Below are 25,644 nucleotides of genomic sequence, written 5' to 3' on the forward strand. Positions count from 1 at the left end.
TGCTTTGCAGATGGGGAAACTGAGGCACGGAGCAGGGAAGTGACTTGCCCACGGTGAGTGGCAGGAGCTGGGAACCCGGGAGGCCCCATTCCTGCAGCTAGCACACCACTGGAAGGATCCCTTTCCCTTTATTTGGCTGTTGGCAGCCAGCAGCTGAGGTTCCTCCTTCCAAATGGCAACGTTTGAGCGACAGGAAAGCAGCCTGAGATCTCAGCTGTCTGGGGCAAGCCCAGCGTCTGTGCTTTCTGTGGCTGTGACGCTCAGCAGGCCGGTGCCCCAAGCCGTGAACAGAGCCTTTACGCCCTGCCGGAACAGCAATCACAGATCCAGAAGTGCTTAAATTCCCCTGCAAGAGAGCGAAGCTCCTGTCTATCCACCCCCCCACTTCATGCCTGGAGCAGCAGCGCACCTCACAATCTTGAATGCATCCAACGAAGTGAGCTGTAGCTCATAGAAAGCTAATGCTCAGATAAATTTGTTAGTCTCTAAGGTGCCACAAGTCCTCCTAATCTTGAGTGTAGTTTGTCTGCTCACCCCCCGCCCCCAGCGTGAAACTGATGCACAGAGAGACCCAGGCCGTGTTTTCTGAGGGCGTTCGCTCTCTCTCTGCAAACTCCTGCTGGTGACACAGCTCTGTGGCTTTTACGGTGTCGCGAGGCGAGGTCACAGCCAGGCCAGGAAGGTATCACATTGCTACGGTGGCAGTAAAAACTGCCTAGCCTTGTCTCCACTAAAATTGTATAGCAAGATTAAAAAAAACCCAACAATCCTGCTGTCGGCACAGGTACAGAGTTTGTCTATGCACTAAAGTTAGTGGGGGGTAAGATAGGGCGTGAATTTAAAACAGATTAACTCTCCCTGGTTAACAGTGTGTGGATGCCCTTATTCTGAATGCTCTTAATTCACTTCCAAGAAGGATTAAGCCAATTCGGAACAAGGCACTCGCATTCTGGAATAAGAGCATGTCGTCACCCACCCCAGCCCCCACGGGGTTAATCAGGACTAGCTACTCCAGAACAGTTCCCCATGTAGACAAGCCCACGGTCACACCAAGAGCCTGCAGCAGAGTCAGGAATTGAGACGCACTCTACCCACTAGGCACTCCTTCCTCTCTTAGCACACGGGTGTTTTCCCTTCTTCCTGCGTCCCAAGATGCTCTGATTTCTCCTTAAACCCATCTCTCCTCCTGAAGGCACTGCATAGCAGACAGGGCCCGGTGTGTGTGGCAACATGGCCCGATATGACCCACCCCTGGTAGATCTGCACCGGGTGACGGGGCAGGGTGTGCATCACTGTGCTGGCTGACTGGGAAGCCGTGGCTGAGGGTGAAGGAGAGAGTGGAGGAGGAGGGAGGCAGCGGGATAATCCTGTTAGGGAGGAAAGAGAATCATTTTCCAATGAAGCCCGGCGCTGGACTAGCCCCCGCGGTAAAGAAACAGCAGATGCAATAACTCCCGCTCCATCCATCGCCTGGAGTTTGAGTGAAATGGACAGGAGATTTTATTCCTTATTATTTTCCTTCACAGAGTTGACTTAGTGCTCAGAAAGACATGTCTGCTACCCAGAGCCCTGCCAAGGGCAGAAACAGCGCTAAAGAGATAGGAACACGGAGAAAGCCAGAGATCCAGAAAGCAGCTTCTAGATTCGTAGGATCCTGTTCTCGCTTACAGCAGCATAAAATTCCCTTGTGACAAAGGTTTTGGCTCCAGGGCAAAGTTCCACCTGTTTAACCTAAGGGTTTGCCTCTCTGGGGACACATGGGCAAGTTAATTGGAATTGACTACAGGTGTGAATTTGAAGTGGATTAGTTAAACTGCATTAAGCGCCTGTGTGGACACGCTCATTCAGAATGAAAGTGGCTTTAATTTGGTTTAATTTAATTCATTTCCAAACTGAATTAAGATAAACCATGAATTAAGGTGAAACTTTTATTCCGAATAAGAAATTGAATGTGGCTTAACTAACCCACGTTAAATGTTAATATGGATTAATTTTCCTGAGTGTCCCCAGGAAGATAAGCCCTTAAGGTGTGAATTTAAACTGATTTAGTTAACTGATGCAACACTCTTTCCCCCCCCTCCATTTTGATATAAATCAGGTTTATTGCACTTTAGTTAGTCATTTGGCAACAGGCTTAAACTAAAGCGATATAAGGTGCCTTCACACCTGAATAAGCATCCACACAGCGGTTTGCACCACTTTTAACTAAACCAGTTTAATTAACCAGTGTCAGGAGGAGGAGGGAGGCAGGGGCAGACACTGCTCTGGCAATGTAAAGGGACCATAAAGCGGATGGAACTATGATGGGCTTGTCTACACCCAGAGTTATTCCGGAATTGCAACAGTGCTTTAAATTCACACCCTGCTTTAATCTGAATTAAGTGTAGACAAGCCCTCACAGCAGCAGTTTAGGACAGTGGGGACAGTGGGGTCCTAATCTATGACTGGGGTCCTAGGTATTATCACCATACAAATACAGAATAATAATTTATGCCAAATTTATGCCACAGCTAAAGCCCCTTTACAGTACCAGAGCAGCAAAAAGGGGCCTCAGTGTAAACAGAATCAGGCCCAGCAACTGCAGTGGAATCGCTCCAGACTCCATGGGGGTGAGGGAACATAATCAGGCCCCATCAGTTTCAGAGAACCATGGTGACCCCCAGTCTGGGCTCAAGTGGGGGCGGACTGCCCAGTGTTTCCTGTGTGGAGCTAAGCTGCGAGACACGGCCCAGCTGACCACATCTGCACAGTGCATTGGTTGACATTAGTCCTCCGCTTGCTCTCGGGACCTGCCCCATCCTTCCCTGCCCCACAAATCCCCTTTGCCCTGGACTTTCCTTGCACTCCTGCCAGCAGAGCATTTAACTCGGAGCCTCTGCAGCTCGACCCTGCAGAGCCCTGGAGACCAGAGTCCTTAGTTACCACCCCTGGCACTAAAAGAACAGGAGGACGTGTGGCACCTTAGAGACTAACAAATTTATTTGAGCATAAGCTTTTGTGAGCTCACGAAAGCTTATGCTCAAATAAATGGGTTAGTCTCTCAGGTGCCACAAGTCCTCCTGTTCTTTTTCCGGATACAGACTAACACGGCTGCTACTCTGACACCCCCACACTGCGTCTCTCCCCAGCCACACTGGGAGGAAGCAGCTCTGTCTCCAAGGCCCGTTCAGCCCTCAGGGGACAAAGAGCATGGGTCGGGAGGGGGTGACTGGCTGCCTGGACAGCCACATGCTAGCTCCCTGCCTCACCTTTCCGGCTCCTCCCATTAGCAGCTGGCCAGATGGACTTCCTAGCCCACAATTGCCAAGCAGGGCCTGAGGCCCCGAGAGTCCCGGGGCCAGATCCTCAGCTCGTGCAAATCGGCATGGCCTGGAGCGATGCAGATTTACGCCAGGGAAGGATCTGCTCCCACGGGCCAGGCAACAGCAGGTCTGACACTCAGGGTGTGGCTACTCACTGCAATCATGGGATGCAACTTAATCTAGCTAGTGCGGGTACCAGAGCTGTAAAGTCAGGACAGCCCCAGTGTGGGCAAGGGCCTGCCCCACCCGAGTAATCCCCCAGGGTCCCGGGCAGGCCGGTACAGCTCACACTCAAGCCGGTGCTGCTTGGGCTTCGCTGCTTTCTGTCCCAGAGCCGGCTAGATCGTGGCGAGCTGCAATCACAGCCCAGGACTGCAGTGTGGACCTCTGGACGCTTAGAGGTGGGTGTCGTTAACGCAGCCTCAGCAAACGAGTTCCAGGCCCAAAAGCTGCGAAGGGATTTCACAGCCAGCCCTGTGGTGGACAAACGTCCCATTACTTACAATCAATTAGCCCCAGGACTTGGCCCCACCCCACCCCACCCCACCCCAGATAAGCCAGTACAGTGAAGAGCTAGCATGTATAGTGATAAATAGCATTAAACACGTTCATACCATTCAACAGCACTTCCCCACCCCTCCCGCTGGCCTTCCCCCAAACCTGGGGGGCCTGAGCCCATGAAGCATCCTCCCCCTGAAATAGACACTGCTGCCATCAGTCTTTTGGCCAGCGGGTAACTAATAACTGATGTGTCCACGTCACCTAGCAGGGGGCAGAAGGAGGGTCGCAGTGCTTGGGTGGAGTCTGCTGTAGGAAGAGACACGGGGCAGGGGCCCCCCACCCGCTGAGGTGGAGGGTGTCCTCCATCAGGCCCTTTAGCGTCCGTCTGTCTTTGGCGGGTGAGGAGGCTTCTGGGGAGGCTGAGTCTGAACTGAGGGCCATGCGTGCCCTCCTGCCATTGCTCTCGGGGGGCAAAGGGCAGCGGCCCGGGCCGCCAGCCAGAGCTGAAGGGAGGCTGAAGGGAGCGACTTTCGTGTGACGTTGACAGGGTCTTGGGGAACCCGGTCCCATCCTGACACCCTTGCCCGAGGGAACAGTACCGCCGAGGCCAGAGGCAGGGAACCTCTCTGTGATCCCACCACCTCTGTCCCCAGGATGGGGGTGGGATCCTGGCCGTTGCGTCGATGGGGCGGGGGGCAGGCAAGGAGGTGGGAGGAGGATCCCGGTGGGGTTGTCCCGAAGGAAGAGCCGGTTTCCTTGCCCCTCTCTATCCCCGTCCTTAGCCCAGGACGTCCAGGTAGACTGGAGGGGCCTTGACCAGGGCCTGGAGCCGGCTGTGAATCTCCTTAATGTTCTGCCGTTGCTGGGGTTCCCGCTGCCAGCAACCCTGCATTATGTCGTACACCTCCGAGGGGCAGGTTCGGGGCCGCTCCAGCTCCCGGCCCTGCGTGATGCACTCGATGGCCTGCGGAGAAGCGGAAGAGGAGATGAAGTGTCTGGGTTTCAACCCCGCAACGACTTGCCCTGAGCGGAGGACAGGGCCGACGCGCTCTCTCTGCCCAGTAATGAGCTTAGCTATACCAATCCCGCTGGGGGCACAGGACGGTGCTGGGGGTAAGGCACAGGAAGGGGAGTCAGGACTCCCAGGTCCTTTCCCAGCTCTGCTGCTGAGTCCCTTGTCACTTCGCTGCTCTGTGCTTCGGTTTCCCCATCTATAAATTGGTGATGACCCACTCCCTGCCCAATTCCAACCGGCCCTTAACTGTTCTGATCTGGGGGCCATGGGAGTCTGTCCATTGAGGCCAGCAGACTGGGGTGCTTTGTCGTCCTGAGGTGAACAGTGTCATCGACACGAAACCAAGAGACACTGCGACAATCTCCCTTGTACACCGGGCTCCCGCCCCCAGAATCCTCCTGGGCTCAGCAGAAGGGAGAGAAAGAACCATCAGTCGGCTCCCAGGGACTCCCCATCTGCTCTGGGGAACATTAGACTAAGGGATGGGCAAGGAAGCTCTTAGGCCACGCAGTGAGTTCGTTAGGGGCAGGTCAGGTTTCACCCCGGGCCGGCAAATTGAATCAGATCTTTCACGCTTCAGAGAACTGAAATATTGCCCCCCTCATACCCCCACTCCCATAAGCCCCAGAGCCAGGCTGGCCCCTCTCTGCTCAGCCCAAGACATCCCGGAGAGCCGGACCGGCAGGGCCATGTTAGAGGCGGAGGGTATTTTGCCCATATTCCCTGGCATCTCGTCGTGTGAGGATCCTGCAAACTGATCCCCACCCAGTGAGGGTTCTTAGCCCCGATGGACGCAGGGGACGGAAGCTGAGGACACGCAAGCCAGTGGAAGAGCTGGGGATAGGACCCTGAAGTCCTGATCCCCAGTCCCTTGCTCAGGCCCCTAGACTGCACAGTGGAACCCAGGCATCCTGACTCCTGTTCCGCCTCCTCCCAGAGCTGTCGACAGAACCCAGGAGTCACAACTCCCAGCTCCTGGCTGTAACCTCTAGACTGCACTGCCACATGAGGGACAGCATGCTATGGGCTTCCTGCTTTAAGCCATGGGGGATGGGGTCCTCGGTGGGGTCCCCCCTTATTTCTTAGCCCATCTCCTTTCCCCCTAGCTGACTTCTTGGCCATCAGAAAATCAGCAGCTCAAAGACCCTGCTCCCTGGAACTAACCCAGCCGTTCTCCCTCACCCCAGCCGCGGTATTGCCACCCACCCCACACTCGCCGAGCCACCCTTCACCTCAGTGTTGGACAGCTGGTACCAGGGCTGCTTCCCGTAGGTGAAGATCTCCCAGAGAACCACCCCAAAGCTCCAGATGTCACTTTCGGCGGTGAACTTCCTGTAGAGGATGCTCTCCGGGGGCATCCAGCGGATGGGCAGCATGGTGCGTCCGCCCACCTGCCAGAGAGACCAGGGGAGGATGGGTTAGCCAGAGGGGTGGGGAGGCAGGCGGAGCCAGGATATTGCAGCAGGCAGAAAAACAGAAAGGAAGAGAGAGAAAAAGAAAAAAAAGAGAGAGAAAAGAAAGAGATGGAAGGAAGTCGTTTGAAAAAGCCAAAGAAAGATGAGAGAGAACGAGATGAGAAAGAAAAAGGTTTGAGAGACAGAAAATTAAAGAGAAAAGTTGAGAGAAAGAATGAAAGAGGAAAGAAGGAGAAGGAAGAATGTAAAACAAGGAAAAAGTGGGAAAAGAAAGAAAAGAAAAAAACAAGCAGGAAGAATGACAGAGGGAAGGAGCAGGACAGAAAGAAAAAAGAGAGAGGAGAGAAATGAAAGGGGCGGGGCTGGATTCTCCATTTGCTCACACCAGCGTGAGACCAGAGTCACTCCTGATTTACACCGGCAGAACAGAATCGGGCCCAGAAAGGGGCTCCTTTCATGCCATCTCTCTCTCTCTCTCTCCTTTTATTAATCCTTTCACAGCAGCCCATCGGGGGCCCCTCCCCCCCTCCTGGCAGCGCTGCCTTTCCACTCGCTAAGTGCTCTGCGCTCCCTTTTCCATCGCAGGCCCCATTAAATATGCATAGGGGGACTGAGGTGGGGCAGGAGCTAAAAGGGAAAATTGGAAGAGGCCCCTCGGAGCCCCCTGCCTGCCCCAGAGCCCGATCCCAGCAGAGCTCTCGAGGAGATGGATGGGTCTCTCCTCCAGCCGGCCGGGCACATGGCTTGCGATGCGTTTGCTCCGAGAAGCCTCACTCTTCCCGTGCATTGGTTACGCCGGGGCAGCTAGCGACTGACACTGCACTTTCAAGCAACGGGGGAGAGTGGGCTGGGGTCTTCGAGGGAAGCGCTGTCTCTAGTTAACGAAGCACAGGAGGGGAAAGCCCTCCACTGGCACTGAACACAGCCTCACGGACCTGGGCAGAGGGGTGCTTGGGAAACGGGGGGCAAAGAATTGGCTGATGGGATCCCTAATGGGGTTCAAACACGGGACCTACAAAGCACAGATTTCTATCAGAGTAACTCTGATAGCTGGCAGCAGTAGTAGGCTGTTATCCTTTATATGGCCCAGCCACTGAATTCCATTAGCTGGCAGCATTAGGCTGTCATCTATACAGACCAGCCACTGAACTCCATTAGCTGGCAGTAATTGTAGGCTGTTATCCTCTATATGGACCAGCCTCTGAGCTCCACTAGCTGGCAGCAGCAGTAGGCTGTTATCCTCTAAGTGGCAGTGGGGGGGATGAGACACAGACATTGACAGTGAGTTACGAGGCAACTTGCGTTTTCTCCCAAGTGTTGAGGCCTGAGCCTTGACCCCAAACCTGATGGGGCCTAATCGGAAGGGAGACAGGCACTGAGGGGGGGCGGGCAGAGGAGACACTGGGAGACTGTGACAGCGGTAGGAGTTTGGAGACCAGGGACATGGCCACCCTTGTCAAGGGAGGGACAGACACAGCATGAGCCGAGCTCTCTGAGAGCGCTCTGCCAGCCCAGGCCAGTAGCATCCACTCCCGCTGCGCCCACTGGCACCGACGGAAAGGCCCTGATTGACTCTGCGAGGCTGTGGATTGGGCCCTGGGCAGGTGTGGCAGCAGAATCAGGCCCTTGCCCCGCCCCGGGAGCTCACCCGGTAATAGTCCGTGCTGTAGATGTCCCGGGACATGCCGAAGTCCCCAATCTTCACCACCAGGCTGCGGCCCACCAGACAGTTGCGCGTGGCCAGGTCGCGGTGGACGAAGTGGAGCGAGGCCAGGTAGACCATGCCCGAGGCGATCTGGGTGGCGATCTGCAACATCTGGCTCAGGGTCAGCTGCCCGAAAGACTGGCCGTTCCCATTATCCAGGATCTTGGCATCTGGCCCGTGGGATCTGGGCAGGGCAAGGGCGGGCTGTGGTGAGGCCAGGCTCAAGTGGACCGGAACCGACCCGATTCTTCAGAGTCGGGCTCTGAATCACTCTAGGCCACGGCGGAAGTGCAAGCGGGCCTGGGTGCGGCCAGACCGAGGTGCCACCAAGGCCCGAGGCCCGGGCACCAGCAGGGAACTGACGAGGAGGGACGTGCCCAGGTGATCCCAGCAGGCGATCCACGCACTGCACGGCAGAGAAAGGGGAACCCCCTCCAGCCCCCAAGAGTCCTGCCAATATGACCGGGGGGGGGGGAATTCCTTCCCGAGGGCAGGTGTGAGCATGTGTAAGCTTGAGGGCATGTCTGTGTGTTGATGTGTGTATTGGCGTGTCTATGAATGTATCCATGTGAGGGTGTGTATGGGGGAGGGGGTTATGGGGTGTGTGTTTGGGCGAGAGGGGGGGTGTTTGCGTGTCTGAGGATGTGGGGCTAGCCCAGCTCCCTGCCCCCCCCCCAAGCCTGTGGGGCTGGGATTTGAGGTGCAGACCCAGCCGGCAGGGTGGGGGGGTGGGGTGGGGCACGGGGGATACCTTCCCCCTCTCCCAGCCAGGTGCCCGCACTCACGGGGCTCGTTTGATGCCAAGTGCTGCTGACAGCCTGGGCAAGGAGGCCGGGGACAGGCCCGCGCGGCTCCGGGTGAGCAGAACCATTAATGCCAAGTCCCATAACAATAATCATCAAAGGCAGGTCTCAGAGCTCATCCCGCGGACGCTAAGCGATGCCGCTGGCAGGGCCCCGTCTAGTGCCAATACCTCGGGGGCCAATCGAAAAGTCTCTGCTTATTCCAGCTGATGGCCAATCTCCCTCTATTTCAGCCTCTCAGACAGCTAATCTAATCAATATTGCAAGGAGGCCGCATTAGCAGGGCCCGCTGTCTGAGCTGCCGCGGTAATGGAGCAGGGGGGCGGGGGGACTCCAAGGCAGGGACCGCCATAACGGGGCGAATAATCCCGAGTCACGGGCCAGGCAGGGCTCGGTGGGAGCCTGGAGAAGTGTCGGTGTGTCGCTCGGCCTGTCTCCGAGTGTGGAGTGCGTGTGTGGCTCAGGCCGACTTGCGTGTGTTGTGATGCCATGCTTGGCACCCCGGCCCCTGGGGGTCACCAAACAGCCCCCTAACGCTTCAGGGGAAGGGGAGCTGGGCTTCGAGGGGAGACAACCAAGAGCCCTTGTGAGGATCAAGGTGTGTGTGTGTGTGGGGGGGGTGACAGTGTATTATTTAAAGGGCGGATGGGGCATGTGTTCCCCACCCCATGGCGGGCTGTCAGGGCTGTCCCCCCACTTTGGCCTCCCCGCCCCTCCCTGGCTTCTGCCTCCCATCACCTTGCCACTCCCATTCTCCACATCCTGGCTCCCCCCACAGCTTCATCCACCCTCCCGAACCTCCAGCCCCCCAGCTCATTTCAGGCTCCATATATCCCCCCATCTGCATCTCAGCTGACCCAATGGGCCACGTCTCTCCGCGCTCTCGCCCCGGCTTCTCTCCCCACACTGGGCGCAAGATCCTTTCCCCTTACAGCCTGGGTCGCCCCACCCCAGCAATTCCTGAATCCTGGGTGAAAACCACCTCTCACAACTGACCCTTCTCTCCTCGGCCTCCCTCTGGTGCTGGAGCGCGACGGGGCACCTTGTTCACCGCACGTGGGGCTGACACAACAGACTTTTGGGGCGCCACCCTGCATGCAGGGGCCGTGCCAGAGGGGGCCAAGGATGGGGAGGGGTGTGCTGGGGGAAGGATACCGTACTCTGGCTATTCTGGGCTGCTGGATGGTACCTCAGACTGGAGGGAAGTTAGAGCAGCCTGACTGGCTGCTCTAATCTACGCCAGGGGCAGAAGCAGCCCAGAGCCACCCCATCCCCTGCCCCGTGCTGGCTGCCGGCCGGGCCCCACCTGAGGAAGCGGTTGAGGTCTCCGTGTTTCATGTATTCGAAGACCATGACGAGGGGTTCGCCGTCCGTGCACACCCCATAGAACCGGACAATGTGCTCATGCTGCAGCACCGTCAGCAGCTCCGCTTCCCGCTGGAAATCCAGCCGGGCGCTCTCCGTCGCCTCCTTCAGGGCCTGCAGGCGGGGAGACGGGCTCAGAGAGGGCAGGGTGAGCACCGGGGCTGGGGTCCCCGGGGGCATGGCGGTGGCCGGGCTTCCTGCTGCTGCTGACCCTGGGCAAGTCGTTTCATCTTTCTGGGCCCCAGTCCCCAGGTGTGACACGGGGAACAAACCTGCCTAGTTAGACTAAACGCTGCAGGGCAGGGATTTTCTCTCCCCTGGCGTCCGTGCAGCGCCTGGCACAACAGGGCCCTGATTTCAGCCATGTGCTGCGGTACTGCAGCACTCAGAGAGCTGCCTCTGGCTCCATCCCCTCTAACTGCCAGGAGGACTGAGTGGGCCAGTCACCGTTCGTGTGGGACTGTCCCCATCACAGCTGGGAAAGAACCGGGGCCCATTTGGGTCTCACCTAGAGCTAGAACCACCGGGGCGAATTTGGATCTGATCTTCAAAGGGGTCTGGACTGGGCCCCCATTCAATACATTGGCATGCGGCTATACACTCACCAGTGCCCCCTACTGGATGGAATCAGAACTCCTCAAAAGTGTGTCATATGGCCTATACTGCTGACAGCAAATGGCGATTCTCCCATAGCTCAGGAGGATCTGGGTTCTAGCCCCACCCTGCCTGTCATGAGTGGCTGCGGCTTGCAGCATGTTGACAGCCATGAGGCCCCCAGGTGGATCCTGGGATCCCCCCCACCCCCGTGGAGGTTTCCCTGGGAGGAGGGGACGGGGTTACCTTGACGGCCACAAGCATCTTCTCCTGCTCGGGGATGAGGTTGTAGCACTCAGCCAGGAAGACCTTCCCGAAGGCCCCTTCCCCCAGCTCCCACTTCAGCACGATGTCCCTGCGCTTGATGTGGTGGACGCCTGCAAGGAGTAAGGGCTGAGCTAAGCGTCCCCCCCCCCCCCCACACACACACACACACCCCACGTAGGGGCGGTGCGGAGCTGGGCGGGGAGCGGCTGTCTCTTGGGGTGGGGATCTGGAAGGGAAAGAGGGCCAGGGAGGCAGGGCAGGCTGGGGGAGGGTTGAATTTGGAAAAAGGGGGAGCTGGGGGCTCCAGTCAGGAGGAGGAGGAGAGAAGTCAGAGGGATCTGGCTGCATGAGAGGTGGGGTGGGTCTGGGGCTCTTCCGGGGAGAGTAGTGAGGGATCTGGTTAGGAGAATTGGAGGGGCCAAGAAGAAGGTCCAGGTGGGAGGGGCCAAGGGATCCAGGTGGGAGGGAGCAGCTCTGAACCCCTAGATTCCCCTGCCCCCTTCCTTTGCTTTTTCTTCGACAGGGAATCCTGGACTGGCTGTCAACACCCCGACCCATGGCCAACCAGGGGCTGGACGTCCGTGCGTGGGCGTGTGTGCACCGTTCCCCTGTTAAGAACCCAGAGGGGCCCCACGCACGGGGCAGGGAGTGCCAGTGAGTCCCGCGTCACTGCACCCATTTACACCCCTGGGTACCCACGTCCTTTCCAGCCCCTCCACCCCTGGGACCCGCCCTGCCCCTCCTTAGCCCTCTGGGAGCCCCCCCAGTCCTCCCTTAATCCTCCCCAGAACCCACTCTGCCCCTCCGGACCCGCCCTACCCCCGCCCCCCCCGGCCCTTACACGTGTCGCAGAAGTACTGCGGGTTCTCAATGAAGTTGGTTTTCAGCCCCTCCAGCTTGCTCTCAGCTGAAGACTGGGGGCTGCTGCTCAAGTTCATGAAGTGCAAGGACATGGCCAGGTCGTCGTCCTGGGCCAGCACGGCCGCCCCTGCGTGGGACAGGGGAGAGATGTCAGGCTCCAGCAGCCCCCTGGTCTAGCTGCCCCCCCCCAAACCCCGCCACCGCTGGGGGGTGGACAGCGGGGAGCAGTGAGCAGAGCGGGTAGCTTTGCAGTAATTACCAAGGGGGCTGTCCCTGCGCTCCCCACCCCAGCAGGCATCTTCATCAAAGATCCAGCAGCAGGGCCGAGAGATCTGATGGCTCCCAGCCCAATGGGGCACAGACAGGGGTGGGGAGGGCCGGGCACTGGGGTGCTAAAATCCTGCTCCTCCTGGAGCTGCTGAAAGCAGTTGCCCATCAATGCCCGGGTGCCCTGGGGTCGCAGGTGGGGGTGCCCGCCTGGCTCCAGCCCAGGGGAAGGTGAAAACCCTCCCAGCCGGTCTCTCCTTGGGTCCCCCGAGCCTACCTTTGGGGAGCCCTCTGCAAAGTGAGTGAGGGTCACTCTGGGGCAGCCTCTGACCCCATTTTAGCCCCTGCAGGGGAATTGATCCTGGCCCCAGTGCAAGGAGCGACAGGGGAAGGCAATGCTCCCAGTGCTGTTCCGGGCATGGGTTAAAGCAGCCTCGGCTGTTGCCACACCTAGTGTAGACGGGGCTCCCCTGGGCTTGCTCTTGATTACCCTAGTTGAGGACCCGGCCCGACTCACACTACGACGAGCAGGACCAAATCTGTGCTGTGGGGCCTGAGCGGCAGAGAGGGGCCTGCGGGAAGGGATCTCGGCTCGCCAAGCAGGAACCCGGATTTGGTCTGAGAATCCGGCACCCTCGCTTACAGGGACATGGTACACGCACCACACAGCCCGGTGCGGCAACAAGCTCAGTAAGGGCCCTGTGGCCGACCCACTTAGGGATAACAGCCTACTACTGCTACCACTCCGCGGAGTTACTCCTTCAGCTCAAGCGGCAGAGGCCTGTGACGCCAGCCCTGACGTTCACAGCGTTGGTGGGCCAGGAGGAGGGGGTTGCAGTGGCCACGGGGACTTACGGTTCATGCCGAACTTGGAATGCCGCCCGCATTTGTTGAGCACCATCAGCATGATGGAGAGGAAGAGGCAGGCGAAGACAGCCAGCGCCACCGCCACAGAGACCTGGAGAGAGGGGGGAGACACGGCTCAGTCCACGGGGCCGGAGGGCGATCCGGGCTTGGCTTCGGACCCAGACTCCTGGTGCCTGAGGGCTGGGATCCTGGGGCACGAACTGGCCCATCGCAGAGGTAAAGGCCCAGCTGCCATTTATGGGCCCCCCCATCCACCTCAGGGGAGGTTGGATCCAGGGCTTTGGTGATGCAAAATCATTATGGCCACCAGCAGGGCGGAGAACATGCCACGTGGCAAAAGCCACTGAAGGCCCCTGCCCTGCCCCAGCAGCTGCCACCTGAGGGCCTCAGAGCCCTTGATAGTTATTAACTAAGCCCCGCAAGCCACCTGGAAGGTGAGTCAATGTCACAACCCCCATTTCTCAGAGTGGGAAACTGCGGCACAGAGAGGGGAAGGGACTTGCCCAAGCTCATCCAGGGTATTGATAGCGGAGGTCAGAAGAGAACCCAGGAGTCCTGGGTCTTGTCTCTCTGTGCCTCAGTTTCCCCACCTGTGAAGTGGGGGTAATGATACTGACCCACCTCATAGGGGGCTTTATTGGTTCATGTTTGCCAAGGGCAGTGAGCTTCTTCCAGAAAGGTGCAATAGACCCTACGGTGACGTGTGCCCCATCCTCATGCTGCAACAAAGGCAGGAATATTCTTGGTGACCTCTGTCCCTCCCCCGTCCCCCAAATCCGCTTTCCCAGAGCTCACCCCAAACATGTGCTCCTCTGATGTTTCCACCGGCCCATCCAGCGTGCTGTTCCCCTTGCCTGCAGCAGGGAGAAAGGCAGCAGTGTTAGCTTAGTCTGAGAGACAGAAGCAAACTGCAAAATTCAGGGCTGGATCTCAAAGCTTCCAGGGTTTTATTTTGGGGTAGCAGTGATGAGTCTGGGGTTTGGAGTGGGGCTAGTTGCAAAATCTGGGGGTTCAGATGTTAAGCACCCCTTTCAGGGGGCAGGGATACGGGGTATGGGCCCCACAGAACTTCCCCAAAGGCCCATCCTCTCTCCTGTGCAATGCTGGAGGATGATCTGCAAGATGCCTGCTTCCTCTTGAACCACAGAGCCAGATCACAGGGCCAGCCAGTGCCAGGACGGGAGACGGCACTAGTCACACACCCCTCCGTGCACTTGGCTGCTGCAGAACCTCCCAGGTGCATCCAGGTAAGGACCCCCCCCCCCAGGTTATGCCCTAAAGATCCTGTCAGTTTCACCGGAAGGCAGCCCTGGCATGGAGGACAAGCTACCCAAGGCCCTGGTTGAATTAATTCAGCCTCTCACACCATAGATCCTCCGGCTTCTCCTACCGAAAGAGGGGTTGGTAATGGGGCAAAGGGAAGGGTCTAGAGCAGGCAGGCACGATGCAGCCCTGCTGGGGTGTGTAGGGTTCTGGGGCTCCCAACGCCCAGGGTGGATGGAGCCACTCAGGCATCTCTGACAAAGAGAAGCAGCTGCCCCCTAGGAAATACTCACCCACCGGAGGCAGGGACACTGCGGCAGCGGGGCAAACAGGGAGGAAAAGTATTGTTACTTTCTGTACAGCATCAGCACCAGTTCCCTGGATCCCTGCCCTGGCCACCCCACCCTCTGCCCTAAGCAGGCCAAATCCAGCGCCGGCAGCCCCTCAGACTGGATCCAATCCGGATCAGAGTACCCCTCTGCTGGCTTTTTGTTCAGCCCAAACCCAGGGCCTGAATGTCCTTCCACTCCGGTGTAAATCTGGAGTGACACCCAATGGAGTGACTCTGGTGTAAAACCAGTGTGAACAGGAGAAGACTCAGACACACCAAGACCCCAGCTGAATCACGCCCCAGCCCGGAAGCAGAGTGGGGTGGGGGAGTCGGACATAGCGCTCCAATCCCAAGGCTGCCCTGCCCCTCATGGACTCGTTGGTGCGAAGCGAGTGCCGGGGGGAGCGGTGGCATTAAACACCCACGTGGCCCCGGTGCTATTGGCTGCTCCAGGGAGGGGCCAGATTTGGCCCCTCTAGCTTCAGTCTTGACCCATCTCGACAAATAACCTTCAAGATCTTTTATGGAGCCTTGCAGAGGGCAAGAGCAACCCCGTAATGGAGTATTATTATTAGGGGGCATTGCTAGAGCATGGAGGAGATCAGGGCCCCGTCGTGCCGGGCATGGCACAGACACGGTCTGAAATGGGTGGGAGGGGAAACTGAGGCACAGAGCAGGGACTTGCCCAAAATCACAGGGCAGGGCAGCGGCGGAGCCAGAAACCTGTTCCTGCTATTCCTCCCCATCCTTAGTGCTCGCCCTGGGGTGGGGGGAAGGCTCTGTTCCCAGCCCAGCAGGGTTATTAGGACCCGGGGCGGGGAAGGGGAGCTGTACCAACAATCGGCTCCTCGGGGTTGAAGCTGAAGGGGTTGTCCATGAAGCGTCCGGGGACGGTGCGGGCGTCGACGCCCAGCGAGTTGCGGGCCAGCAGCGTGTAGTTCCCATTGTTGACGTGCGTGGGCCGGTTTAGCTGCAGGCAGCCATGCGCCACAGTGGAGTTGTGCTCGTACTCCACGATCTTGGTGTGGATGTACTGCCCTTCCACCAGGGCGGAGCCGTTGAACAGCCACCGGAGGGCCGGGCTCGGGTTGCCATCCACCGAGAAGGGGATGCACCAGTAGTGCTGGGGAATGGCTTCCTGCAGGTCCAGGATCACGGCGGGGACTGCGAGCAGAGACGACAAACAGGGCCTCAGGCCGGCACCTTGGCCCAGGGCCCAAAGGCAGGGGGCACAGTCACTAACCCAACCACACGCCCGCCGGGCAGCCGGGGTTACGGATTCCCAAAGGGGAGCTCCCCTTAGAGATCGTCCACGCTGCCGCTGGGAACGAGCCTCCCAGACGGGTGCGAGAGGGGCTCGAGCTCACGTGCTAAAAGTAGCAGCCTGGATATTCCAGCTTGGGTGCCCAAGCCCTCCTGAGCCGGGGCTAGAACATCCAGCCTGCTAATTTTAGTGCACTAGCCTCAGCCTTGTTAGCACAAGACCACCTGCCTAGGCTGTGGGGCTTGCTTGCAGCTGCAAAGTAGCCAGATGCAGAGTCTCTGCAGGAAGCAACCAGATGGCCCCCCTGCCACCCAGGATTAGAACCTGCGACCTGTAGCTCCAAAGCACAAACCACTAGCATTTAAGCTAAAGGAGCCCTCTCCTGCCCCCTGATCTCTTACATCCACTGTGGGTAGCCACAAAAGTGTGGCACGTGTGTACACACACACACACACACACACACACACATTCTCTCTCGCTCTCGGAGATTTTCAAAGCCGCCTAAGGGATTTAGACACATCCCGATCCCCTAGGCAATGCTAAAAGCCTCAGCCGGAGTTTACAGCCTCTGCCTCGCAATCTACATGCACCTCGTGCAGTGGCGTGGAGGCTTGGAAGGAAAGAGCTGCTGGGTCCGAGCCCCCTTGGCCCTGTTGCTCTCGGGACAGAGCCCCAGAAACTGACCTGGCTGCTGGGAAAACTGGCTTCTCAGCCGAGAACAGGGCAAACGTCTCGCTCTTAGGTTCAACCGCCATCGTCGCATCTGAGCCCCCCCCCGATCTGGGTCGTACTTATCCAGACAGCACCCCTGCGAGGCAGAGCTATCAGCTTCATGTCAAACATGGGAAATTGAGGCACAGAGCGACAAAGGGGTGATTGCAGCCCACGCAGACGAAGCTTTGATTTAGCCACATCGAACAACAATGGCTGAGAGGCCATGACAGCTTTATAGCCGATGTTCCTGGAGCTAGCTAGATCCAAACGACCTCAGCTACGTCTCCACAGGCTGCAGTGCTGACAGACCCTAAGTGACTCGCCCAAGGTCATTCCGGGAGTCTGTGGCAGAGTACAGACTTGAACCCAGGTCTCCCTAGCCACCGGGCCGTCCTCGCTCTCGTAAACCCTGCCTCCAGCTGCCCAGTCACATCCGCGTGCCGCTTACAAGTGACATTCAGCTGCACAGCTTCCTCGCTGGGGCCTGCCTCGTTCTCAGCCCAGCAGGTGATGTCTTTTCGGTTAAAGCCGGAGGAGACGTTGAAGATCTGCAGGGTGATTTCCGAGTCTGACTTCTGCGGGGACAGAGAGAGCGAGAGAGAGCACTCAGCCTGCTATGACACCAGAGCCGTGACGCACTCTGATCTGTAGCCCCCTGCATGGAAGGGCCATTCGAAAGCTCATGCCTGACAGGGAAAAGCCTGAACTATGGGAGAATCTCCACTTGCTGCCACCAGTGTAGTGACTTGGACATGCTGCCATGTTATTCTGACACCAGCCTGCAGAGGGCAAGGGCAGCACAAGTGAACTGGGTGCAAATATCCCTCTTTCTGCAGGATTTAGGCCAATCGCTTGTACTAAACACCCCATGGCCTGTCCTCGCTCATAAAAAGGACAAGGCAGCAGGGTCTAGTGGTTGGAGAATCGGCCTGGGGCTCGGGACACTTGGGTTCTGTTCACTGCCTGCTGCATGACCATGAGCAAATCACTCTCCCACCCCTGCCGCTGATTCGCCTCCTGCCCCTTGTCTAGCCTGCAACCTCTGCAGGACTGGCACTCTCCTTCACAACATGTACGTACAGCACCTGGCGCAACCGGGCCCTGATCTGGGTCACTGTGTGCTACTGCTATACTGACCCTATAACTGTTATTTGTGGTGTGCTAGCTCCCAAAGGCACGGAGTCAGACCCCAGTGTCTTAAGTGCTTGGCACCCTTCTAAGTAGAAATGTACCATGGGAGCTCACCTCACAGGATCCCTGCTGTTCAATATTTGCGGAGAGGCAGTTTGGGGGTGGGGGTGGCTGGCATTCAAAATACTGAGGCCCTACAGTACTTAGCAGGCACCACCCAGCTAAGGAATCCTTCATTAACAAAGGATAACAATCCCCTATGGGGGAAACTGAGGCACAGAGCAGTCCTACAGTCCATCACTGGCAGGGCCAAGATTAGAAGTCAGCCAGTGCAAGGCTCTGCACCATAGGCACTTGCCACTACACCGCACTGGTTTGCTGGGGACGTGGCTTCCAGCCGCTGGGCCGTGCTGCTGCAGCGAAGGGGCAGTTTTGTCCGGCAACACACAGCGAGCTGGCGAGCAGGGAGCTACATTTAAACGGGGCTCAGCTTCAGGCCTCCCAAAGGGTTTCCGTGGGGCACCCCCGGTCTCTGGGGCCATGAGGGGTGTACTATGAGGGTGGTGAAACACTGGAATGTGTTACCTAGGGAGGTGGTAGAATCTCCTTCCTTAGAGGTTTTTAAGGTCAGGCTTGACAAAGCCCTGGCTGGGATGATTTAACTGGGAATTGGTCCTGCTTCGAGCAGGGGGTTGGACTAGATGACCTTCTGGGATCCCTTCCAACCCTGATATTCTACGATTCTATGATTCTATGACATTTTTTCAGTGCAACTTTCTTCCTTGAAAAATGTGGCTTTTTCAAATTTTCTCCCTAAATTTGGAAATTTTAGATAGGGGGTGGGGAGGGAAATCACAATTTTCCCTGGGCCGTGGACCGTTTGAACAGAAAGTTTTCAACCAGCCTCAGCGGGGACCACCCAGGGCCAGCCGTTGTCCCTCTGAGCCCCAAACCATAGCGACCGTATTGTCTTTGCCTTGGTGATGACGGGGGGCTCGGGTCCCAAGTCGGGGACGATCCAGCGCCCGTGTGCCCGCGGCTCGCCCGTGAAGTGGCACGTTAGGTTCACGCTCTCGCCCTGCTGCACCGGCACGCCCTGGTACTCAATCCAGATCTCTGGCGGGTCTGCCAAAGAGAGGGGAGGAGAACGAGACGTTGGCGCTGCTCTGACCCCCAGGCGCTGCCTTTCGGGGGAGAGGGGCCAGGGAGAGCCAATGGCCAGAGACTGGAAGGACCCGGGAGCCGATCCCAGCCGGACCTCTGGAGAATCCAGCCCGGGTGTCTCCGAGCCTGGTACCTGCTGGGACAGAACGCTGCGGGTTCGGCCAGCACCGGGGGGGGCGGTGCTCACATGGGTGCCGAAGCTCAGGGGCTTCATGGGGTGCCTTGAATTAACAAACCCCAAAGCACCACAGTGGGCTCCAGAGGGAACCCTGGGGCCCGGCCCCTGTGGAAACTCGACTCACTCTCCGTGACCCCAGCGGGTCATTTGATTTCCCCTTGCTTCTGGGACCCCTGAGGAGATCAGGGCCCTGGGTGGGGCGGGGAAGCGCCATCAGCAGGCAGTTAGACAGGCAAGAAGGGAGAGCAGGTTGGGTCCTCGGCCGGAGTCAACTGGCACCACACGGGCTGAGACACGTGCCGGCTGTGATGCCCGTGCCTCTGATCACTGGGCATCATGAGGAGACAGCGCCCACAGGCGTCTCAGCCATGCCAGGAGCCTGGCAGGGGTGGGGGGATCCTAAGCCAGGCCCTCCCTCACTGTCCTTTGGCTTCCTTTTTCTCTGCTCTCCCTGTTCACCCATCCAAGCCAACGCTGAACCCACGTGGATTCTGCCTGCTGCCTCCCCCAGTACTGCCCCAGGGGAATGCCCTGCTGCCCCCCCCCAGTACTGCCCCAGGGGAATGCCCTGCTGCCCCCCCCAGTACTGCCCCAGGGGAAGGTCCTGCTGCCCCCCCCCAGTACTGCCCCACGGGAAGATCCTGCTGCCCCCCCAGTACCGCCCCACCAAAACGCCCTGCTGCCCCCCACACACACCTGTGCCCCAGTATCACCCCATTGTCTCCAGATTTACCCTGCTGCAAACATGGCGCAGAATCGGCGTGAGACACAGCAGAGCCCCAGTCCCCGTGGGGCGCGCATGGGGCACAGCCAGAGCACGAGAGGTGAGTGTTCCCCTGCACAGTAGCCTGCCCCGCTCACACGCCCAGCTCCACCCTGCTCCATTTCTCCCGGAGGAGACCTACCACAGCCCTTGATGTGTAGGTCCTCCAGGGGGATTTCCTCTCTCTCCAGCCAGCAGCTCAGGGACTGGTTCCCCAAGTCAGCCCGGCCGCTCCCCTGCCACAGCTGCAGCCAGCGGATCCCACACGAGCACAGGAAGGGGTTCCCCACGAGGACTCTGGGCGGGGGAGACGGACGGGAGGCTGGTCAGGTGGAACGAGGGAGGGGGTGCTAAGGGCTCTGCGTCAGAGCTGGGGGAAATGTGGGTCCCGCTGGAGTTTGGCGGGGTGACAAAGCTCTCACCCCTGAGCCGACCCCATCCCTGGACTACAGGTCCCAGGCAATCTGGGATCGAGAGGGTACAATGGGAACTGAGCTCATTCGGCTCCAGAAGAGGCAGAGCCAGCAGAGGACAGGGACCCTCAAAACATTCAGCCAATGGGCCAACACAGGGCTGTCAAACCCAGGAAGAGAATCCCTGGTCTAGAATGAGTGGAACGGTTCAAGGGGCAAGAGAGTTCCCTTCTCCTAACATAGAACCCGCTCGGTCATGGCCTTCTAGAGCAGATCTAGAACCCAGCCCCTAGAACACAAGTCTAGAACTGAACTGGAAAGAGGTTCCTAGAAGAGGTCTAGAACCGATCTGGAAATGGGCTCCTGGAACAGACGGCTAGGACTGAATTAGGAAAGGGTTTCTAGTCGAGCTCTTGACCAGACATGGAAACCTGCTCCTGGAACGCGAGTCTAGAACTGAACTGGAAAGAGGTTTCTATCAGAGTTCTGGAGCAGATTTAGAAGAGTGCAGCACCCCGGCATTTAAACAGAAACCGGTCTGTGGATTCAGAGGGTTGAATAGAGACCCGGCGCATTCACTAACTAACCGACACCCCCAGATCCCCCTGTCCCTATGCTTGGGCAAGGAAGGATGGATCCAGAGCAATTGTTAGCAGGTGGCATCTGCATACACCAGTTCTGGGGTTGGCCCACCCACAACAATGGCCCCACCTTTGGGGAGGGGCTCGATCCTCCAGCTGGTGTCAATCCGGAGTGATTCCGGTGCAGCAACCCTGGGGCACCAGGCTCTGAGTGTTGCCCTGGCAGGCGACAGTTTGGGGAAAGGCCCCCATCCGGGTTTACTTACAGTTCCTGCAGGGCCAGGGGGTGGAACGTCCGCCAGGAGAGCGACTGCAGGTAGTTGGAGGAGAGGTTCCTGCCGGCAGGAAGAGAGACCCCCGCTGAGCTGCGGTCCTGGGCCCCCTCCCACTGCGACGCGGAGAAAGCCGCGCTCCTCCCCGGGCTGCAATGAACTGGCCCAAGCCTACCCAGTGGAAAGTGCCCTCCAGCTCCCACTGAGCATACGGCAGCTCATGGGAGGTTGAAAAGACCCCGTCCACCCTGACTGGGTCATTCCCTTCCCCCAGCCTGGTTAGAAATATCCCCCACCCTGCCCTCGGCGGAGACAATTCCACAACCTCCGGGCTCTCAGGCAGGGGCTCAGCCCTACCCATCTATCAGGCGCCGACAGGGCCCTATAACCACAGTGGCTTTGCTTTGCACAATTGCGGTGGTATTTATCCCCCACAAGGGCAGGAGGGAAACTGAGACCCAGAGACACTAAGTCACCTTGGCCAAGGTCACCCAGGGAGTTAGAGGCTGAATGCAGGTCCCCACCCTTTCTCTCTGCCCTAATTTGCCTGGGTTGCCCTTGAGCCCAACTGCTCCAAATGATCATCCCTGGTGCCCCCCTGCCCAGATCGTCACTCCTCAGGGCAGGGCCTGTGGGAGCGCCGGAGAGCCCCAGTCATGGAGCAGGGCCCCGTGGTGCAAGGCGCTGTACAGACACACAGTGAAGACAGGGTGCCTGATTCAAAGAGTTGATAAGAGATGAGAGAAGGTGGTGGGGGACAGACAGAGCACAAGGAAACCAGCAGACAAGGCAGGGCACCATGACGGGCCGTGAGCGGCCCCAGCTCACCGGCTGCCTACCCGTTGTGGTGCGTTTTGTGGCTATCAGGCCAAAAAGACGTTTGAAGAAGGTACTCAGGTGTCTAACTCACTTAGGCATGTTTGTAAATCCCCCCAAGTTGCTCCTCTGCATTCCTAAGCGCCTAAATACCTTGGTCAACCCAGGCCCCTGTACTGGGCACAGTCACTTTCACTTGGGAGCGGAAAGCGCTGCCGTTCGGATCTGGGGGCACCTGAGAGGTGCGTTATAGGAGCAAAGCATTTGCTGTCCCCCAAAGCATGGCTTTGTGGGCAGAGAGGGGTGAATCAGGGCCCCTCCATCATGCGTTGGAGGAGAGAACCAAGCCGTCCTCCCCACCAAGTTAAAACCCCCTTGGGATCAGGGGGAGCCCCCCGCACTGCAGCTGAGACCCCCGTTCTGCCCCCGCCCTTCCTCAGCGTCGTGTTATTTAGATCTACCCCCTTCAATCTAAGGGCAGGATCAAAACAGCTGCAAACACCCGGAGGGAGGGGACGCCTTCCCGGGGGAGGTGGGAAGGGATGGAGGGGCTGAGGAGTGACGCGATCCCTGGAGAGCAGGCGAGAGAGACACCTGTCCTGGGAATGGGGGCAGGCCAGGGGGTTGCTGCATGCACATGGGCGGGGGACAGGGACTCCCGCCCCCATGCAGTCGCCTGGGGGCAGTGCGGCTTCCCCCCGGGGTGCGCTGGGAATGGGCCTCCCTCCTGCTCAGATCGATGATTTCTCACTCAGCAGCAAGGCCCTGCGGCCCATGTCACCCCCCCCCACCCCTGCACCAGGGCCCCGCTCCCCACAACCCCGTGCCCCAGCGGCGGAGGGATCGAGTTCTGCTCCTCAGGTCGATTTCAGTCGGAGAGACAGCTGTGCCCAATCAATCCCCCTGGCCTCTAGGCAGCGGGAAACAAAGCCACCCAGCAGGGGCAGGAGTTCGCCGGTGCCTGACACTGATGGACGGACGGATGGACAGATAGATAGATAGATGTGTATCAGCTGCTGAAGCCAGGGGCTGGCTAACATGGCAACCTGGCCCATTCGGGAGGGCACAATCCAAGATTTCGGAGACCTGGGTTCAGCTCTGCCACTAGCCTGCTGGGTGACCTTGGGCAAGTCACATCCCCTCTTTGTGCTTCAGTTTTCCCTCCCACCTTTTGTCTCTTTCAACCGCAAGCACTTCAGTGTGAGGGCTGTCTCTCGAGATGCCTATGTACAGCGCCTGGCGCAGCAGGGCCCCATCTCAATACGGCTACAGGTTGCCCATTACACTGAAAAGACGAGGTCCCCCTTCACTGGGGAAAAGGCAGGCCCCATGGCACAGAGCGACGCAACAAGGGCCCTGCAGGGGGCGCTACTCACAAATGGGTCAGCTTGGGGTTGGCGCGGAAAGCGTCGGCAGCGATGTACCGCAGCCCGGAGGCGGCGATGGTGCTGGAAGGGAAGAGCAAAGAGACGCCGCAAATTTCCAGGTGCCCAGGGCCGATGCCACAGCAACCCGCGCGCCCGCATGGTTGTGCCAGGGCTGAACTTGGCCCAGCAGCAATGCTCCCTCTAATTTTTGACAGGTTGTGTGTGCAAAAAATTGCTTCTGTGCAAATTGTTGTGTGCGCGGGGTTTCGGGTCCGTGCGCACGGGGTTTTGGGTCCGTGCACGCACGCGGCCACACACCCAGCTTCGAGGGAACAGGGCTCAGTCGCTTTTCTTCTGAGCCGCAGCCCAACTCCCACTCCCCGCAATGCCTGGTCTGCACTGTCCCAGTGTGGGTGTGAACGCGCCCCGTCCCCGTCCCCGCCGGGCATCCCCTGCCTGGTTCTCTGATTCCCCCAGGCAGCCCAGTACTGGTTAGAGCAACCTGAAGGCTGCTCTAAGTGACACGAAAGTCTGGGGAGTGCAAAGGGGAGAGTTAAAGCTACCTTAAGCCCCTATATCCTTGCCCCAAGCCCCATCCCAGGGGCACCCTCAGCTGAAGTGGGCTTTTGCCCCCTATTATACACCTCTTGCATGCCCCCCATCCACCCCCCCACACCATGCATGTGCAAGGCTGGGGCTACTCACAGGTTCTTCAGCTCCCGCAGGGACTTGGTGTCGGCCTGAGTCAAGCTCGTCACATCCTTCTGGTTCTCGATGACCCTGCAGGGGAGACACAACCTGGCATGGGGCCCGTCAGTCCCCCAGGGCCTTCCCCCTGCCCCTCAAAGCCAGGCTCTCTCCCTGCACCGGGTTGAGCGTCAGCCGGCTCCAATCCTGCCCTGTCCTGAGGGGGCACCGGGGCTGAGAGAGTGGGGAAGGGGGAGGTTTTAGCGCCTGGCCTAAGAGGCGAGGGGCGATGGGAAGGGAGACAGGGGGTTCGTGGGGTGCTCAGGCGGGGCAGGCTGTCAAATTCCGAGGGAAGCAAATGACTTTTTAAAGCAAGTTTCTGCTCAGAACAAGGGGGCTGTTCCGCTGGCTGGAGGGTCTCATCCCTCTTCCCCACCCCCCCACTCCAAAGCTCTGCCCCCCCTTTGCCATTATCCCCAGGGGCAATGAGGCTGTGGCTCACTGGGCTGCCCACGCTGGGGCCGTGGGGTGGCACTGGCAGAGAGCCCAAGGGAGGGGGCCAGGAAGAGATGCTGTCAACGGAGCCGTGGGTGCACGGTGAAAGCCGACATCTCAGGGACTCCTGCGCCAGGCGGCCCCATCCAGAGTCGCCACTGCAAAGAGCCGCCGAGCCCTCACTCTGGGGTGCACCCTGTCTAGCAGCCTACGCAGCCCCCCTGCTTTCACTGCAGCCCCCCAGGGTCTCGGGGCAGCGTGGCCTAGTGGATAGTGCACAGGACTGTGACTCGAGAGACTTCAGTTCTGTTCCCGTCTCTGCTCCCAGGTGACCTTGGGCAAGTCACTTCCCTCCTCTGTGCCTCAGTTTCCCCACCTGTACAGTGGTGATAATGACACTGACTTCCTTTGCAAAGAGCTAGGGATTGTTATTAAAAGGGGGAAATGAATGTATCTGCAGGCAGGGAAGGCTCATTAGCCGCACTTTATAGAGGGGAAAACTGAGGCACACCACGATTAAAGGCCAGATAGACAGGTGCTCTCAGCGCCCATGCTCAGGGCTTGATTTCCTGGGGCTCAGCTCCCCTTCAGGCCAGACTGTATGATAGGAGTCGAGATCAGGGCCCTTGCCCTGGTCGATGCTGCTCAGACACGGTGAAGTGCTTGGAGCCTGCCCCCCTGGGGTGTGTACAGCAGGATTTTCATGCTGCCCTCTGGGGACTGTCGGCCCCAGGTCACACAGGGAGCAGTGTCAGAGTCAGGCCCGGAGCCCCGGTCTCCTGAGTCCAACCCATGGCGGCTGGGCCGGAGCTGATTAACCCCAAAGTGGCTCCCGCGGGACAGCCAGGGATCGGACCCGGGCTGCTCACGCAAGCCAGAGCCGGAGGGCCCCGGCCGACGCCAGGCACTGCTCAGTTTAGCCAATGCTGCAGTCCTGGTCCATAGAACACCCTGCTAGCCCAGCCTGGGTCTCCCCCCCGCAGGGCTACCGACACCCCTCAACCCTGACGGCTCTGCCAAAGCCCCTCAACCCCGATCTGCAGCCCCCCGATCCCGCTGCTCCAGCCCTGGGCCCCTCCACTCAACCCCCTCACGCAAATTCCAGGAGCCCCCGGAGGCTGCTTTTATTACTGCACCTCCTTGACCTCCCTCCCGTCCCTTCCCCACTTCCCACTCATATTCAGGACCGAAGTGGCCTTGAATTTTGGGGGTGGCTGTTTCTGGGGAGCCCTACAGGTCCCGA

At 58.8% G+C, this 25,644-nt stretch overlaps 1 protein-coding gene across 1 annotated transcript in view; it reads right to left on the reverse strand.

Annotated features, from left to right (window-relative positions):
- Positions 1-4,581: 4,581 nt before the first annotated feature.
- Positions 4,582-25,644, reverse strand: part of NTRK1 (neurotrophic receptor tyrosine kinase 1) — a 28,953-nt gene continuing 7,890 nt past the window's right edge. Inside the window, exons 2-17 of the mRNA XM_077841598.1 lie at positions 23,925-23,999; positions 23,229-23,300; positions 21,031-21,099; positions 19,913-20,067; positions 18,642-18,790; positions 16,983-17,109; positions 15,391-15,720; positions 14,519-14,536; positions 13,758-13,816; positions 12,951-13,053; positions 11,809-11,955; positions 10,947-11,077; positions 10,048-10,220; positions 7,882-8,122; positions 6,051-6,209; positions 4,582-4,767 (exon numbers count right to left, since the gene is read on the reverse strand). Of these exons, the coding sequence (XP_077697724.1) occupies positions 4,582-4,767; positions 6,051-6,209; positions 7,882-8,122; positions 10,048-10,220; positions 10,947-11,077; positions 11,809-11,955; positions 12,951-13,053; positions 13,758-13,816; positions 14,519-14,536; positions 15,391-15,720; positions 16,983-17,109; positions 18,642-18,790; positions 19,913-20,067; positions 21,031-21,099; positions 23,229-23,300; positions 23,925-23,999 (2,194 nt within the window). The remainder of the gene's footprint in view (positions 4,768-6,050; positions 6,210-7,881; positions 8,123-10,047; positions 10,221-10,946; positions 11,078-11,808; positions 11,956-12,950; positions 13,054-13,757; positions 13,817-14,518; positions 14,537-15,390; positions 15,721-16,982; positions 17,110-18,641; positions 18,791-19,912; positions 20,068-21,030; positions 21,100-23,228; positions 23,301-23,924; positions 24,000-25,644) is intronic.

Source organism: Eretmochelys imbricata, chromosome 24 (assembly GCF_965152235.1).
Source record: "Eretmochelys imbricata isolate rEreImb1 chromosome 24, rEreImb1.hap1, whole genome shotgun sequence".
NCBI lineage: Eukaryota > Metazoa > Chordata > Testudines > Cheloniidae > Eretmochelys > Eretmochelys imbricata.